Raw genomic sequence first — 18,612 nt, forward strand, 5'->3', positions numbered from 1 at the left:
CACCACATTACTTTTGTAAGATGGAGGGTTGACGGGTTGTGAAGGTCACGTGGTGCACGTGCACTTCATCTTTAATTATGTAAATTTATGTCTTTTCCTTAATCATATTATCATATTATGACTGTATTACATTTATAGAGTGTACGAGGTACAGTGGAACACGAGAAGCAAGCGTGCCAGCATCGACTCCGCTCTATTGCGCGACCAGAAGCACACTCCTGCCACCCCTAGCGGGCGAGGCATGATATACGAAAACCCAACCACGTGACACAGCACACTCCTCCCCTCGTAAAAATGACCCGTCACACGATGAACGGACAATCACAACATGACCATCTGAAACCCATCAACACTCATAATCCTCCAAGTACCGCGGCCGCACCCTGACCTGCTTCGGACGGGCAGCGCCGCCAGACAGTCCAGGCTCAGACGCCTCCCGGCTCGGCCGAGGTGACACCCTCGCCGGACTCGCACCTTCCGCCACCCCAACCACCCCCGACCACCCAGCCTGCCCGACGTCCCCGGGTAGGACGGCATCAGGCGAAGACCCCCTGGGCGTCGGCCCAACCAGCCCCGGCGATACAACGTCAGGTGCCGGCGACATCACCGGTGGGGGTCCCACATCGTTCGGCCCAGTCACACTGGTGCGGGGGGGGGGGCTGAACAGCGATCATGCATTTGGTCCACGTGCCGCTTCCACACATCCCCACCATCAGTCCGCACCATGCAATTCGCCAGCCCGTATCGACCTGGAACGTGATCGGCGTTTTGTTCACTTCGACTTCCACCGTCATCGGGCGCGCCGCCGCCGGGCCAATTGAAAACAGGCCCATCAACAGCCGCTGGTTCCGCCCCGAGTCGCCTCGCACATCGCCGTCCATGACCTTAACGGCGGCCGGCGCCCCACGGCACACACGCGCCAAATGACCCACCTTGTGACAATTCAAACACACGTTGCCTTTATACGGGCACGCACGGCGCAGGTGTCGACCTCCGCATCCCAAGCATGTCCGCGGGGTCACCCCTCCGCACGCGCGGCCGCGCGGCGACGTCCGACCCGCATCGAAGGTCGTGCGCGCGTCCCGGGGTGCTCGCGACCCCACGTGGCCGGTGATGGCTCGAACATCCCCGCGAGTCTGCTCGACCGCTGTAGCCGTGCTGACCGCCGAGTCGAATGTAATGGCTTCACCCTTCAGCCGTAAAACCGCTGAAACCATCTTCGCATCTCGTAAACCAGCAATAAAATGATCTCTGAGCCGAGCTGGACGCTCCCCCGCCGTGAACTTGCAGGCCACGGAAGAACGCTTAATCCGCGCCACAAAATCAGCGACGCGTTCCTCTGCCCCTTTCGAGAAGCGATCGAACTGGTATCGAGCGAGCTGTAATGACTTCTCTGGCGCCATGTGTGCTTTCATCTTCTGCACAATGTCCCGAAACGACAGTCCGTCATCCCGGGGCCTGTTCGGTGCCACCAAATCACGCAGTAGTCGATAATGCTCCGGCGAAAGCAAAGCGAGCAAGATCGACTTCTGCTTGCTCTCGTCGACCACATCGTTTGCGTGGAAATAGCATTCCAATTGCTCCGAAAACAATTCGAAGTCGTCTCCGACGAAAACGGGCATAAGTCCATATTCAACCATCCTCGTCGCCAACTAGAGTGTACGAGGTGCAGTGGAACACGAGAAGCAAGCTTGCCAGCATCGACTCCGCTTTATTGCGCGACCAGAAGTACACTCCTGCCACCCCTAGCGGGCGAGGCATGATATACGAAAACCCAACCACGTGACACAGCACAATTTATACCTAACTTACAACCAATCAGGTAACCTGCTCAATAGGGTCTCCATATCGAATACGCTGATTAGCTATTCCTTAAAACTAAATGATCCACGATATTTATAACCACCCACAACATCGACATTCGACACAAGGTCTTGGCTCCTGGCGTTGGTGCTTGTGTTATTATCTTTTATCTTGTGGTCTTGGACTGTATTGTCTTGCCAATTGCATTTGGAGATGCGCTGGGAAGCGCACACTTATCTCTTGACTGTTATTCAAAGAAGGATATTATTAAAGAACAGTTTATCCAAGAAGGCCTTATTATTCACAATGTTGAACATCTGGAATAAGGCTTTTAGTTCACACAGGTGAACTCTTAAACAGCAAGTTCACGGTGGGCGCTCGTCCTTAAACACTAAGTTGTTCACAGGGTGCAACAGGGCATAAATGGGTGGCGTACAAGTGGGGGGGGGCACCAGATGCGCCATGGGGGGACATTCCACCAAAATGCCCCCCCCCCAGCGACGGGCCTGCAATACTTGAAGATTACAACGAACTGTAGATTTATCTCAAATGCATCAGAAATTATTAACTACGGTAATACAGTAATATGGAACAATTATTGACGTCCACGGATTCAACATCACGTCGAAAATGTTCCTGTGAACGGGGATATTTTTCCCCCTCGCGATGACGACAGGCTCACCTTCATCTTCTGAAATGCTTTCATGTCGTCCGACACCACTTTAATCAAGTATGTGTGCAGCCGTCGCACCACCCACCCCTCTCATTTTTTTGTATGTACTTTTATATGGAAGAGGCAAAGCCGAGAAGCGAACATAGAATTCTTCTTACATTCGCTTCTTAAATATATCAAATTAAAGTCTTTTTGCTATGGAAAAATAAATATGACCTAAACATTACCTTCACAACAACAACTACACCGCCAAGAACAGGATCTCATCTGCAAAAATAAATATTCCCTCAACAACAACTACACCGCCGAGAACAGGATCTCATCTGAAAAAAAAAAATATTATCTCAACATTACATTCACAACAACTACACCGCCTAGAACAGGATCTCATCTGAAAAAATAAATATTACTTCAACATTACCTTCACAACGACAACTACACCGCCTAGTACAGGATCTCATCTGAAAAAAATAAATATTACTTCAACATTACCTTCACAACGACAACTACACCGCCTAGAACAGGATCTCATCTGAAAAAAATTATATGACCTCAACATTACCTTCACAACAACAACAACAACAACGCCGAGCTCTCTATGAGCAGCATTGCATTAATACTAGAAGCGAACGTAGTATTCCTCCTTACATTCGCTTCTGACTTTACCTATAACTTGTTTACAACTGTATACGCAATTTCCGGTTATAGTTGAGGAGGAAGATAGGGGTCCCATGCACCCCCATGATACATTTTTCAACCTGCATTTTTACAATCCCTGAGGTGTGTGGGAACAGAATTTCCTTTGTTCCCATTCCAAAAAATGTCCCATGTGGGTCGTTGAGCCGTTGTTTTGTCCGGCATCTTGGATTTCTTGGGACGCAAAAGTAAGGGGTAGGGGTAATATAAAGGACCTTTTCGCATAGAAAGAAATTAGTTACAGGTACAAATTAGGTATCATTGGAAAGGGTATGACCTGCACTATCAGAAGAACCCGTCAATTATTCAATTAGGGCAACGATGACGTCATCAGGGGTCAAAAGGTCACGTTAAAGGGCCATTAAGTCAAATTTCACGCCCATCCTCTTTGTCATCCACCCTGCACCTAAGTGAATGAATCTTTTGGATTCTACTTTGCTTGAAGGAAAGTGTACATGTAAAGGCAGTTTTTAAAACTAAAACAAATTATTTAACTTCAGTACAACATCATTAACCCTTTCTGCAAAAATACCGAAAATATTGAAAAAAAAAATGAATTTTTGTAATAAGTTTCCTGTGAAATTGCAGTTTGACACATATTTGTTTTCTCTGCCTTTTTGTTATGGTAAAAGGCTTTACATGTTCTAATGAGTCCTGAAATACAGTGTATGTATCATTCTCTTGGTATTTTCACTTCCACTCCTTACTAATTGATATGGCAATATGCATTATATGGAGATCGTGTGTTAACGAGTAACTATAATACGCAGGCCCACAACTAATTAATGTTGAAACATTATTACAACTGCCAAAAGTCTCAATGTTCATATTTTAATCTAGTCTTCGTTATCACTGAGAAGTTCTTCATAGTCACTATCTTGGCTGGACTGTTCTTCCTCAATGTCATCATCACACTGTTCCATCTCTTCCGTAGTCTTCTCAACAAAGTATCAAGGTAGGGGGAAGTACTGGGCCGCAAGACCACACTGGCTCCAAAACACCCTCATCATTTCTTTCCCAACCTTGTTCAGGATCATATGGCTTTGGAGACCAGAAGACTTTCGAGACGGTTTTTTGCCAGTAACAGTAACACCAAAAAACACCCTAACAAAAGAGATAGAGATTATTCAAAAGTGTTTCAATGAAGGACAACCTATGTTTTTATTACAACTCTATGAGGCCATTTTGTTATCATTTAAATGATACTCCTTATTGAGTGAGGTGAGATGAGTGTTTATGCTGATGTCACTTCTCCATGATGTCACAGCCAAAAATATGCGCTCAAGCCAAATGGAAAAGGGAGGTTTCTCTACACTTGATCACCAGTAATTCCGAGAGCATGGAGAACCTGTAACCTGCACAGCCGGAGATGACCTAGGATAAACACGATAGAGAAGTACAGTACATTCTACAGTGCTGCTGGTATATGGTACTGTTTATTGAATTATGAAAAAGGGAAAACAAAGCATGGCTCTAATTATTTACACAAATAAATTGGATTGAAGAGAGGAAAGATTATATACCCTCCGCCATAAAAAAATGAACATATATAATTGATAATGCAATTGTTGAAGCACTGATCCAGCATTCATTCCAAGTTAATTTTTGGCACGAGGGATGTGCAGAACACCGCATTGCCAGTTTCCACAACTTAACTACCTCATGCAATAATTGTTGGATGAGGCAATTAATGTAATTGCCTCATGCACTCTTAGGTTTTTATTGGTGATTTGAGGCATTCTGAGCAAATTTCAAACAGTCTTTCCGTGACCCCAGCATGTGTATCTCATCCAAAAAACACACCGATTACATTCTAACAATCCATTACAATGCCGCGTCTGTAACAAAATGAGAGGAATCAAGTCATCGGACATCTTAAAGCAGGGTCTTCCATTAGCCATGTTGCAAAGCTCTTAATGTGGGAGGAAGTGTTTCTCAGAAAATATGTTATCAAGGCAATGGATCAATAAGAGATTTGCTAAGATGCGGACATCGCAGGATAACGATACCGATACATTCACACGACCAATCTTAGCAATCGGTTTGAAGCTGCCCACAGTACTACAAACACACTCCTGGACCTCACACGATAAGTGTGAACCTCATCTTGAGGCATCTCCGCAATACAGGGATCAGTACTTGTCGTCCTGTTCAGCATCCAAGACTTTCACCGTGACACACCCAAGCATGCTTGCAGTGGTCAAATCAGCATGTCCAATGGGCATGGAGGCAACGGGCAAGTGTTATGTTCAATGACAAATCCAAGTTTCTCCTTGAAAGGTATGAATGCCATGCATGTGTCTACGGAATACGCAATGAGCGATATGCTCCAGTCTATGTCCAGGAAGGCAAAAATTTTGGACATGGAAGTGTGATGATGTGGGGTGATATTCACACCAATTTGATCTGTATCCATGTCAATCTGATGTAAGATCAATACATTAATGAGATCTTACAGCAACATGTGCTGCTTCCCCTTCAAGAACATGGTCCAGGAATTATGTTTAGCTACGATAATGCTCCTGCTACCAGGGACATTAAAACCAAGAGCCTTCTTGTCAATGCCGTTAATGTCATGACACTGTGGCCTGCCATCTCACCAGATTTAAATCCAATTGAACATTTCTGCGATATCACTGATCGTCACGTTCAAACCTTGCCAAGACAGCTACAAACCCTCGATGAGCTGGATCAGGAGCCGATTTGGGTGTGGAATGTCAGTCATTGGGCTCAGGTTCAAGTGCTCATATGTTCAATGTGATGACGATTGTTGCTGGAGGTGGACATACCCGGTATAGAGATTGTTACTAGTTGGATCCCTATGTGAAAACATTTGTCATGACACAGAATTACATCCTTTGGTCACAATGAAATGGACATGTAAATACTCATCATTTATCTCTGTCAGTGGTTTGCACCTCAGCTGTGCCCCATGACGTCACATAAAAATCAACAACAATCACGTGTTCGTTTTTTGTTGTTTATTTTTTATAGTGGAGATTGTAAGATGTAACTGATGCAGAAGCAGAATGATCAAATTAAAGATGTTCAATTTTAAGGCATCAGAACTATTGCCTTGCACACCCTGGCTTGCCAACAGGTTGTCACATGTCCATGTCTGTCCTTGTTAAAATTAGTTTGAGCATCACTTCAATAAGGATGCTAACATGGTGTACTAAACCAAAGCAAAATTTCACAGCAGAGTAAATGATTGAGACTGTCTTTGGCGGCCTTTTTCTGGACCATGTGTTATCAAAGTAGAATGGTGATTAAAAAAGAGAGTTGTGAGGTGACAAAAGTTATACTGGTATCAATAAAGCAGTAACATACAGCAGTCATTTTGGTTGCCAAATAAATAAGTTCTCATGATGAATAAAATATATTTACATTTCTTATTCAGTAGCAACAGGTTGCTCAACTCGTATGTTCTCCAGAGAGAATGATAATAAATGCCTTCTATAATCCTGGGACATGGGTCAATGTGACTTTCAAACCATGTACACTATTTATAATATGGAGATAGTCTATAGGATAGTAAGAATCATGTTTATAATGGCAATATTCACACCGACATCACGCTGAATTGGCACAACTAGACGACCATGCATATTAAAGCAAGACTGCTGTTTTTCATAGTTGTTCTTGCTGTAACTGCTATGTCTATGGTACCTGTATGTGCCAGGGTAAACAAATTTATAATCTTGGGGAATAGTTTCTGATTCACTGGGCCATGTGCCTGAATTAAACTGGAAATGTGTCCATATAATAAATGCATCCATCAGCTGTTTCAGCTTTGCTCTCAGATACAACTCTGTCCCAGAGGCTGGCCATGATGATCTTTAGTTTCATTTCTGCCAGCCAAATTGCCAGGAAGCTGATGCCTGTCGTTGAGACACAGAGTCCATGGTCACCCAGTGTCCATGTACAAATGAGCCAATTCACCACATGACTTCCAGCAAGCAGTCACATCTGCATCCAAAAAAGATAGGAATGCCGTTGAAAGGATCAGAGAAACATTCTAGTCTTCATCTACATCACCATCATCACGATCATCATCATCATCATCTGATGAAAAGCTTTGAGGGACTGGATGCCTGGCTGGCCTGAAGCAGTCTGAAAAGTATTGAAGAAGTGTGCGTCTTCGACGAAGGCAGGCGGCTGTTCCTTGAATAATGTGTCCTTCATCAGGGAAAACCTAAGACATGAAAAAAGGGTGAGCAGACAGAATGTCAGAATTATAAGGCAAAAAATTTACGGATGAAAATCAAGTTTTGTTTTGAAGCGAGTTGGTTTGTTTTACGATAATTGAGGTGTCTCAGAAAATTAGAGGTTATTGGACCAGTTGTTACACAAAATAAAACATACTTGCAAACTGTAATTTGCTCCTGCGCTGATAAGGTGAGAAATAAGTTCAGCTGTATGCTGGAAATGCACCTTCTCTGTGTCCACACACAAGCAGCACCGGAAATCCATAAAACACTCAGAAAGCGACAACACTGTACAGTGATTAACACACACGACTCGGCTTTCTGCAGACAATAAGTAGAGCTAAGCAAAAGTGTCACAGAGTAAGTGAAGCTAATAACTAGGTGGTTTTCACACTGTTCCTCTTACACGTAATGCTCTGTACCTCGAAGGGGTTACATGGTTGAAGTTATGCTAAAAATTCACAGCAATTACGTGTTGTATATTTTGTGTTGGAGAGACATGTTGCTTAATTACCATCTGCAGTTCCATGTAAAATCAGAAGGTGGGCATTCCCAAGCCGACCCAGGTGCCCAGCCAGTTGCGCATCCTGCAATGACAATGGCGACAATTGTCGATATCAAAAGAAAAGAGAGAAGAACAAAGATTATGACAGTGTTGTCTTTTGCAATAGACATGTCAAACTATTGCAAACACATCTTGCTCTCATCTTCTGCAGGTTGCACCAACTGATTTCAACAATTAGCAGCAGAATCTCATTCAATCTAATTATTTGCTCCAGGTCTTCAAGACAGCTACTCACAACCATCTCAGATTGTCCCCAATCCAAAACCATGATATTTTCTACCCTTGTTAATCCCCCTTCCCACAAACACCATGCAAATCTCTCCTCCTTCCAATTTTCTCGTTTTCCCTCCTTGGAGTTTCCTTCTGTATCCATCTTGCCCATCCTATACATGCGTGTTTTGCATCCTGTTTTTGTTTGTTACATCCTGATCCTTTTAGTGTACTCTCTCTCTCTCTCTCCCTTTCATGAGCCTCGACTATGTATCCAAAAAACAAATGATCTTGGGTCAGTCAGCACAGCCTACCTTCTTCCTGATAGACTGTCACAAGCATGGACATGATAGCAGTTTTTGACATGAGATTTATTCAGGAACCTGCCTTGGATTCAAAACACTGCTGCGGTTTTATCAGAGCATTGGCTGATACCAGGTAATATATATGTATGTATGTATATATATATATATATATATATATATATATATATATATATATATATATATATATATATATATATATATATATACACACACACACACACATACAGTGGGGAGAACAAGTATTTAATACACTGCCGATTTTGCAGGTTTTCCCACTTACAAAGCACGTAGAGGTCTGTAATTTTTAGCTCGCCTGTTCGAAGAACAGAGCTATAGCGATACCCCCGGCGTGAGCGTGAGCGTGAAAATGTTAAATTTTTTGTATTACGGAAAAACTCCTGGACGGATTTCGACGGAACTTGGTGGGGGGGAGGGGGGGTTAAGTATGGCCCAAGGATCATGCCATTAGATTTTGGACTTGGTCCTCCCTCCCCCAAAAAAAATTGTTCGAGAATTTTTTTTTGCATTTCTACATGTTTTAAGTGATTTCCAACCCCCCCCAAAAAAAATTGTTGAGAAAAAAAAAATTTTTTTTTTGCATTTCTGCATGTTTTAAGTGATTTCCAATTGTTGGAGAAAATTTTTTTTTTTGCATTTCTACATATTTTGTGATTTCCAACCCCCCTAAAAGCAATTAAAGAGAAAAAAACATTTTTTTTTTGCATTTCCTCATGTTTTAAGTGATTTCCAACCCCCACCCCCAAAAAAAAATTGTTGAAGAAAAAAATTTTTTTTTTTGCATTTCTTCATGTTTTAAGTGATTTCCAACCCCCACCCCCAAAAAAATTGTAAGAAAAAAATTTTTTTTTTTGCATTTCTTCATGTTTTAAGTGATTTCCAACCCCCACCCCCAAAAAAATTGTTGGAGAAAATTTTTTTGTTTTTGCATTTATACATGTTTTAAGTGATTTCCAACCCCCACCCCCAAAAAAAATTGTAAGAGAAAATTTTTTTTTTTGCATTTCTACATGTTTTAAGTGATTTCCAACCCCCACCCTCCCCCCCCCCAAAAAAAAATGTTGGAGAAAAGAACTATAACTCTGTCAGCACTGTTGACATTTAATGAATAAGATATAAGGTTCACTTGAGTGACCCAGCAGTATTGGCGGCGGAGGTTTTGCACTCTCCCGAGTGCTCCCCCTCAAGTTACTGATTACAATATACAAATACATATATTGCTTTAAAATTATTTGGATCAGACTTCACTGCAATGCTTTAAAAAATATTATTAGACTAGTCTTTTAAAAATGATAAATGTATAAACACGTGAGCATTAGGTGGCTTTGACACCAACTCTGGTTATCATAGGTACACTTCAACTGTGAAAGACGGAATCTAAAATAAAAATCCTGAAAATCACATTGTATGATTTTAAAATAATTAATTTGCATTTTATTGCATGAAATAAGTATTTGATCACCTGCCAACCAGTAAGAATTCTGGCTCTCACAGACCTGTTAGTTTTGTCTTTAAGAAGCCCTCCCATTCTCCACTCATTACCTGTATTAACTGCACCTGTTTGAACTCGTTATCTGCATAAAAGACAGCTGTCCACACTCAATCAATCAGACTCCAACCTCTCCACAATGGGCAAGACCAGAGAGCTGTCTAAGGACATCAGGGACAAAATTGTAGACTTGCACAAGGCTGGGATGGGCTTCAGGACAATAGGCAAGCAGCTTGGTGAGAAGGCAACAACTGTTGGCGCAATTATTAGAAAATGGAAGAAGTTCAAGATAACAGTCAATCTCCCTCGGTCTGGGGCTCCATGCAAGATCTCACCTCGTGGAGCCTCAATGATCATGAGAAAGGTGAGGGATCAGCCCAGGACTACACGGCAGGACCTGGTCAACGACCTGAAGAGAGCTGGGACCACAGTATCAAAGAAAACCAGAAGTAACACACTACGCCGTCATGGATTAAAATCCTGCAGCGCACGCAAGGTCCCTCTGCTCAAGCCAGCGCATGTCCAGGCCCGTCTGAAGTTTGCCAATGACCATCTGGATGATCCAGAGGAGGAATGGGAGAAGGTCATGTGGTCTGATGAGACCAAAATAGAGCTTTTTGGTTTAAACTCCACTCGCCGTGTTTGGAGGAAGAAGAAGGATGAGTACAACCCCAAGAACACCATCCCAACCGTGAAGCATGGAGGTGGAAACATCATTCTTTGGGGATGCTTTTCTGCAAAGGGGACAGGACGACTGCACTGTATTGAGGGGAGGATGGATGGGGCCATGTATCGTGAGATCTTGGCCAACAACCTCCTTCCCTCAACAAGAGCATTGAAGATGGGGCGTGGCTGGGTCTTCCAGCATGACAACGACCCGAAACACAGCCAGGGCAACTAAGGAGTGGCTCCGTAAGAAGCATCTCAAGGTCCTGGAGTGGCCTAGCCAGTCTCCAGACCTGAACCCAATAAAAAATCTTTGGAGGGAGCTGAAAGTCTGTGTTGCCCAGCGACAGCCCCGAAACCTGAAGGATCTGGAGAAGATCTGTATGGAGGAGTGGGCCAAAATCCCTGCTGCAGTCTGTGCAGACCTGGTTAAGAACTATAGGAAACGTCTGATCTCTGTAATTGCAAACAAAGGTTTCAGTACCAAATATTAAGTTCTGTTTTTCTGATGTATCAAATACTTATTTCATGCAATAAAATGCAAATTAATTATTTAAAAATCATACAATGTGATTTTCAGGATTTTTGTTTTAGATTCCGTATTTCACAGTTGAAGTGTACCTATGATAAAAATTACAGACCTCTACATGCTTTGTAAGTGGGAAAACCTGCAAAATCGGCAGTGTATCAAATACTTGTTCTCCCCACTGTATGAAGGCAGTTCATGTCTGTGCCACAAGCGTTGCCTGTTCTACAGGCCACGCCTTCACCCCTCTCCCCCAGTGTGACAAGCACTGCCCATTAGCCAGGGCTTGCCTTACCCTCAAGCAGCCCAGAAATCTCCGCCATATTTTTTTTTCGCTCCGCATAGCTCTGAAGCTTCATTGGTCTCGAGTGTACATTTGAAGACTGTCGAACAATGCGTCTTCCACCATTAAATAAAGGAACCGTTTTGAGGAAACAAAGGTACATTTTGAGTGCAACTTATGCAGAGGAAACGAGGTAATGCATGCTTTGTTTGGAATGATTGTGGCAGCGGTCTATTATATACCACCCAACGAAGGTACACTCTCATAATGCAGAGAAAAGAAAACAGTGAAGTGTTTAATATTTTTTTTTCTTCTGTTTTCACCAAAGTTTTCAAGGCAAAGTAGTGTGCAGGTACAGGATTTATAAACAAACTGTATTTCACATGTGCATGGACATGTAATTCACATGTTATGTGAAGTAAATAAACATTAGAGACGTACGTAATTTATTTGTTGGGAGGCCGGGGAAATTCCCAAGAGATTGTTTTTTATACTTCTTCTTTGAAGAGTTCTTAATTATGTGCACTTAAACTTGAAATAAGTTCTGTACACATTCACTTTTAAACGTACATGTCCACTTCCGTGCACTCAACATCACCTCCGAGTTTGTGTGCAGTACATTTTGAAACTGAATAAGGCACGTTTTCATTACAACGAAATTCGTCATGATTAATATTTAAAATCTTTAAAAAGCTATCCTTTTGTCGGTGTTTTGAAAGTATGTACTGTATGATGTCACGATGTCCAGCGATGTGTTCAGTTATCAAGCAGCTAGCTAGCTGGCACTTGCCAAGCCAGCCAATTCTTATCAACGGTTTCTAATGGAGTGCTTGCTTGAGTGCTTAAGCCACTTAGCGAGCGTTCTACAAGAAACTTTGTAACCGAACACACCCCAGATTCATTACATAGTGATGAGGATAAACATCTATAGCATGACTTATTTCAGCCATATTGATGAATTCATCTCTCAGGGGGTAGATTTTGAATATCATGGCAAGGTCAGCTTTGGTATTATTTGCTATCTCTCCTCTTTCTCTTTCCTCCCTCTTTTGGTATTCCATTCAGCAAAGTGACAGGTGGTATTTGCTAGTCATAGATAAGATAGACTGAAGGTCATGTGATGTAATAAAAAGGGATACCTTTATGCTGAGATTATATACTGTATGTGCATACACATTGTAGGAAGCCTGATTTGAGCATGCAAAACTCCTCAAATTCTACCTTGTAAGCCTTTGCTTGTGTGGCGGGCAGGCCGAGGTATCTCTCTGAGAAAGCAGATGCTGCACACATGGACCAAAAAAAACGAAGAATAAGAAGTGTTAGTCATTTTATATAAGTAGTGCACCCACTCTGGATGTGAGCAGCAGGAAGAGTCATTGTCCTTTCTGAGGTATATAGATAACAGTAATCTCGGCTTTGGTTTTTACCTCTGGTTGGGGTTGCTCCCAAAACTTCAAAATAAGCTATTTATAAGCGTTAACATGGCATTTGTCCAAGGAGGAAAAACCCATTGGGGAGAGGGGATATTATTAGTGTTAATGTTGTTTTGCAATAACATTAATATTATGTTATTATCATAAGTGTTGTTATTACTTTTGTTATTAGAAGTGGTTTTGGAAAAAAAAACGCCACAATTAGCTTTGTGAACACAGATATACACCTTAACACGGATTCTGCCCAAAGCGGAAAACCCCCTCAGGGAAGGTGGATAATGAAATCGCTACAGCCTTCATTGTGTGACTCTTAGTCTTCCTATCAAGTTTGGTTGAGATTGGATAAGTAATGACCAAATGTATTGTGGTAAAAAATACACTCAGACAGACAGATACCAAATTGTGTACTTTAGTATGATTCACCTTCCATCACATATAATTTGTTTAAGGTAATACATAAGATTATCCATTAGCCTGAGGCATGACAAAAGGGGAAATAAAACAAGCGAGTGTGTGTGAGTGTTGTTAAACCATTTTTGTATCCCTGGGATGCTCATTATTTCCCAATTCATTTGCACTTACTTAATATCGGCCGAATCCCATTTTCTTTACCATTTCACAAAACGTTGAAAGATTCTCACTGGTAGACACTTCTGTAGAACATGCTTATTTCCCACATGTAAGTGCTCTATGCCATGTTCGTTGAATGACAAGTGGTAACGTCCTGCTAGGAATTATAGAGCGATTGTGTCAGCTATAAGTAGTGCAATCGGAATTCCTGAGTTAAACACACATTCAGCTTCTCTGAAACTCATTTAAAAAGCTAAACAAGCTCCACGCCTGTTGCCATGATGTTGAGGTTCTGTGACGTGATCATATTTAAAATAATTCTTCCAGATAATGAACGTTTGTATTTCACCAAATTTCTCACATCTAAGGTACATGATGTAATGAGCATCCTGCAACCTCCTCCATATTTACACTACATTACCAAAGATAATGGGACAGCAGACCTAAACTTGAAATTAACCCTCTCAAACTGCATGTGTAATTTCTTTCTCACACTGGGCAGGAGCATTTGCTTTATATAAAGGTATACTTTTGTAATATTCTGGACAACAGTGCACCACAAACTTTAATGCAATATTATAGTGAGGGTGCCTGTCACGGAAGATAGAAAAAGTTAAAAAATAAAGTTTTATGTTGAAAACGTTTTCATATTTGCTGTTATTACCTCCGGCACCGAAGATGAAGGACATTATGTTTTCACCCCATCTCTGTCCATCTGTTACTTGCAAAATCGAAGACTTTTCAAGTATATTAATCAGTCGATTTTGTTATTCTGTCTGTATGTCTGTCTGTCTGTCAATCACCTACAGTTCACAGATTAAAACCGATCTTCACGAAACTTTACTAAGTTGTAGAGGTTGTCTCAACTGAGAAGCCTATTGATTTTGAGGTCAAAGGTGAAAGGTCATCTTGACGTCGTATTTCTAAAATCGTCATTTTTCATCCAATTGACTTGAAATTTGAACAAATTTGCATAGTCCATCACAGAATTGGGAAAGCAACTAGTTTAAGGTCAACGGTCAACTTAAGGTCATACTTCTAAAATCATCAATTTCAATCTGAAAAATAATCAGTTTTCATCCGATTGACCTGAGTTTTGATTAACATTGTAAATGTTAATCTTAAAAGTCAAAGTTACTCATAGTTCCGGATCCAAAATCCGGATCCGAAATGAACAATTTGATGTATCCATGGCAACCTTTGGAGGGGGGCGGGTGGATTTTGCAAGCATTTTGCTCTGCGCGACGTCTTTTTCTTGTTTGTCTGTCTGTGTGCAGGATACCTCAAAAGGTTGTGGATGGATCCAGATGAAATTCGGTGGGCAGGTTGGGTGTGTGGCAAAGACAAATTGATTAGATGTTGGTGAAGATTTAGATCTAGATTTTTTTAAGAAGAATTTTTTTCTTGGTGGACAGGTTGGGTGTGTAACAAAGAAGAATTGATTTAATTTTGGTTATCATCCGAATCAGGATCTGGAGACGAGAATGATTTAAATCTTTAAAGTGATTCTTTTCCATTGAGAGATTGGGCCATAAACGATTATATGTCATGATATTTCAAAAATTTATTGGGCCCAATATGTTCTTGTGGATCAGATATTACATGGTGGAGGTATGCGCTCTACCGAGTGCCGTTCTTGTGTTGAGGAATGTATTTAAAGCTTTCCTCTTCCTCCTTATGAGTGGGCCCACCATAAATGGAGAGAGTTTATGACTATCAATTATATTTTTGGAAATCAAGGGGCCATCTATTTAATATGTACACACATATGGCAGAATTTCTTACCTCGACATTTCCTCCCACTTACCCCCACACACAATCTAAGTGAGTCGGAGTCCTATATTGAGCAGCTCAGAGATTAAAGATCTTTCACTTTTGACTGTTAATCTCATCAAATTCGACTTAACAAGACCGAATTGCTGAAATTGCTCTTCAGATTTTCAAGATTATTCTTTGCATTACTGGACTGCAAGTTGTAAATCATTCTAAAAACTGTAAGGCACTTGGAAAAGTGCATACCTCCACTAGGCTGAACAGTTTACATTTTCTATCCCAATGATGTCTGGATCGAGATCCAGCCTCTTAACCAAAATCTAATCAGCTTGTTCTCGTCACCTACCCAACACATCCCCCACATTTTGCCATAACCAATTCACAACTTTTTTAAAACAACATCCTACACTGTACTGTATATCGTTTTTGGCCCCATCTCCGAATGGTAAAGGATCACTTATAAATTTTTCTCACATACGGATCTTCACCAAAATGTTATCATTGGTCCATGTTACACATCCAACCTGTTCACCAAGTTTCGTCTGAATCCCTTGATAACTTTTTGAGATGTCATGACTTGGCGAAAAAATTTTTTTGCCAAGGATGTTGGTCTATAGCGTTTGTCTGTCTGTTTGTTTGTCGCACGATTTTTGGCAACAGTTTTCAATCACTCATTCCGAATTTTTTATGTATGTTGTTGATGCCAAGGACAGCAATGATCGATTTTGGTGATGATCTGAATCCACATCCGGATCTGAGAACTTTTTAAGTGATTCTTCACCATTGAGAGAGAGGGCCAAAAACGATATATAGCACAATATCTCAAAAGGTTATGGATGGATTCCACAAAAACTTTGTGGACAGGTTAGGTGTGTGAAAAGGACTAATTGATTTGATTTTGGTGAAGATCAGAATCCGGATGTGGATTCGAGAATTTTTCAAGTGATTCTTCACCATTGAGAGACGGGGCCAAAAACTATGTGGAGCATGATATCTCGAAAAGTTGTGGATGACTTGTGACAAAACGAGGTGGAAAAGTTGGTTCGGTGACAAGAATGAGCTGATTCTATTTTGGTTAAGGTCTGGATTCAGATCAGACCGATCAGTGGCATACAAAATTTAAACTGTTCAGCCTGGCGGAGATATGCGCTCTCCCGAGTGCCGTTCCGTTTTGCCAAGTGTCACTGAGTGATTTTTCATGCTATATATCGTTTTGCTCACAGAGTACAGACAAATATATCCTGCTCCTGTTCACAGACAAACAGACAGGGGGGGGTGGCGAAAACATAACCGCCATCCACCTTCTATGGCCGAGGTAAAAATTAAAATCATAACTAAAACATAATGATGGTTATTTATTATTTAATGTGTTTAACGACGTCGATAAGTGAATATGAGGCATCCATGATTAGTTATGTTGGTTCATTGACGACATGACCTGACACAGACATGAAGTCTGTGCATTGGTTGATAGGTTGCCAGTGTCATTCTTTCATTGTAGTAGTGGGGTCCATCCAACACAAGATATACTTGAATCAGATAAAGTTTTGTGATGCACCATGCAAGGCGAGATCAAAGATGGGCGAGTCGGCTCCGACGCATGTAGCTGCCCCATCCAAAGCTGCCGAAGTAGATATAGCTAAGTAACCTCCGTATGCCTGTTGTGACATGGAGAATGAATGTCAGACACAGGTGGCAAGCAAAGAGAGGGAGAGGAAAAGTACTGTGCAAAGAGGAACATATGTAACTGAAGATTATTTCAAAAAAAATTTGCTTCCACAAACATTAAACAGCATAATAAAGTTTTGCAATAAATTACTGTAAGAATATGCAGTACTTGCAGCAGACATGGAAAGTAAGGAAGAAAAAAGCATTGATAATTTATTTTGAAAAATAATTCACACATTATAATGTCCATAACAAGTGATGGAGTATGTTATATGTAATGTGACGTTATGTGATTTTCAAGGCCAAAACTCAAACCAACATTGTTTTGTAAATAATTTGTAAATGCTGACCTTGCCATAGATGCCAACACGGCTGCTGTCAATGTAGGGAAGAGCAATAAGTGACCTGTAGAATACATAGTGAAGCAAATATTAAGAATATATAGTTCAAAGACAGGACAGGACTCATGCCTCCCTGTCCTGCTAAATCATCGTTATTCTAGCCTCATTAAAACCGCTTTCCATTGCTCTTGACACCCTTTCCACAAACACCAAGGGAAGTTTTTATTATCTTGCAGTGCCGTGCTGAACCTAAAATCAGACATCGAGCTTCTTTGGCCGAATCGTTTCTAAGGCTGATGGCACTTTTCACAGCTGGATATGCAGTGCACAAACTGGACGCTAACACTCGTATAGCTATGAGTATTTATACACCTCTGGCTTGTGAAAAAAGCCCTATTCACGAAATTCGCCTTCCTGTGCTTGCACTGGTAGCTCAGCTATGCAAAAAGTTTTGCTCTCTCACCAGCATGAGTGCATTCAGGCAGTTTGTGAAGCAGGTGGTCGATCACATCGAAACAGCAATGTACTATCAAGTTGACAGTTCACAAAGCAATAACAAAACAAAATTAGGTTTCTAAAGAACAACTCATAGTCAGGAGAGTTCGTACTTGAGAATAGTAATTAAAAATGATAAAAAGGGACACGAGCTTTACCCCAAGGCAATTGTGATAGGTGCTGGTTCCATTTTATCTTTAAGTATAAAATAAAAATTCAGAGAAGTTGAGACAGTTTCAAGCAAGAGCAAGTTGTACACAGCGATGTATCACAAAGAAGGCATCAAGTCTGTTCTGTGACATCTTGCATGTTGTTGACATTTACTTATTTTTACAGGCTCTAAGGCTCGTGGAGGAGCTGTGATGCAAATCACACACACATGCAGAAAGGTACATGAGACAACATCAGACGTGACTGTCACACAAACAGCCAATGAGATTGGAGTAAGTGACTTCACTTCCCAAAGCACTCTCAGCAGGCCAATCAAGGAGGAATTTCCTCTCTCTCTATGGATGCCAACCTTTGGGATTTTTTTTTACCCCTCATGCTATATCCTTTAAATGCTGAGCATCAAGCAAGGAAGCAGCACATTTATATATTACTAAAACTCTCATCTTGTGTGTACATATATATATATATACTGCTCCCTACCTACATATATATATATATATATATATATATATATATATATATATATATATGTATGTATGTATGTATGTATGTATGTATGTATGTATGTATGTACGTATGTATGTATGCTCCCGAAATACAGCCAAAACAGTACACGATAGCGCAAAAATTTTCGGCCCACCTTACTCACCATTCTCCTGCGGTGTGCAGTATCAAGTTTCGTTCAAATCGGGCAACGA

At 41.3% G+C, this 18,612-nt stretch overlaps 1 protein-coding gene across 9 annotated transcripts in view; it reads right to left on the reverse strand.

The window, feature by feature from the left end:
- Window positions 1-6,138: 6,138 nt before the first annotated feature.
- LOC147030532 (inactive dipeptidyl peptidase 10-like) overlaps window positions 6,139-18,612 on the reverse strand; it is a 780,352-nt gene continuing 767,878 nt past the window's right edge. For 7 of the 9 annotated variants that reach the window (XM_085874668.1, XM_085874669.1, XM_085874667.1 and 4 more), the window contains 6 exons: window positions 17,258-17,312; window positions 16,798-16,897; window positions 12,685-12,743; window positions 7,895-7,967; window positions 7,538-7,611; window positions 6,139-7,367 (listed from right to left, as the gene is read on the reverse strand). In XM_085874668.1, the coding sequence (XP_085730794.1) occupies window positions 7,191-7,367; window positions 7,538-7,611; window positions 7,895-7,967; window positions 12,685-12,743; window positions 16,798-16,897; window positions 17,258-17,312 (538 nt within the window). In that variant the 3' untranslated portion in view covers window positions 6,139-7,190. Of the gene's footprint in view, window positions 7,368-7,537; window positions 7,612-7,894; window positions 7,968-12,684; window positions 12,744-16,797; window positions 16,898-17,257; window positions 17,313-18,612 lie in introns of those variants that run through there. The other 2 variants (XR_015056434.1, XR_015056435.1) reach the window with 2 other exon arrangements.

Source organism: Eptatretus burgeri, chromosome 3 (genome assembly GCF_056783735.1).
Source record: "Eptatretus burgeri isolate ZD-2024b chromosome 3, Ebu_testis_v1, whole genome shotgun sequence".
Taxonomy (NCBI): Eukaryota; Metazoa; Chordata; class Myxini; order Myxiniformes; family Myxinidae; genus Eptatretus; species Eptatretus burgeri.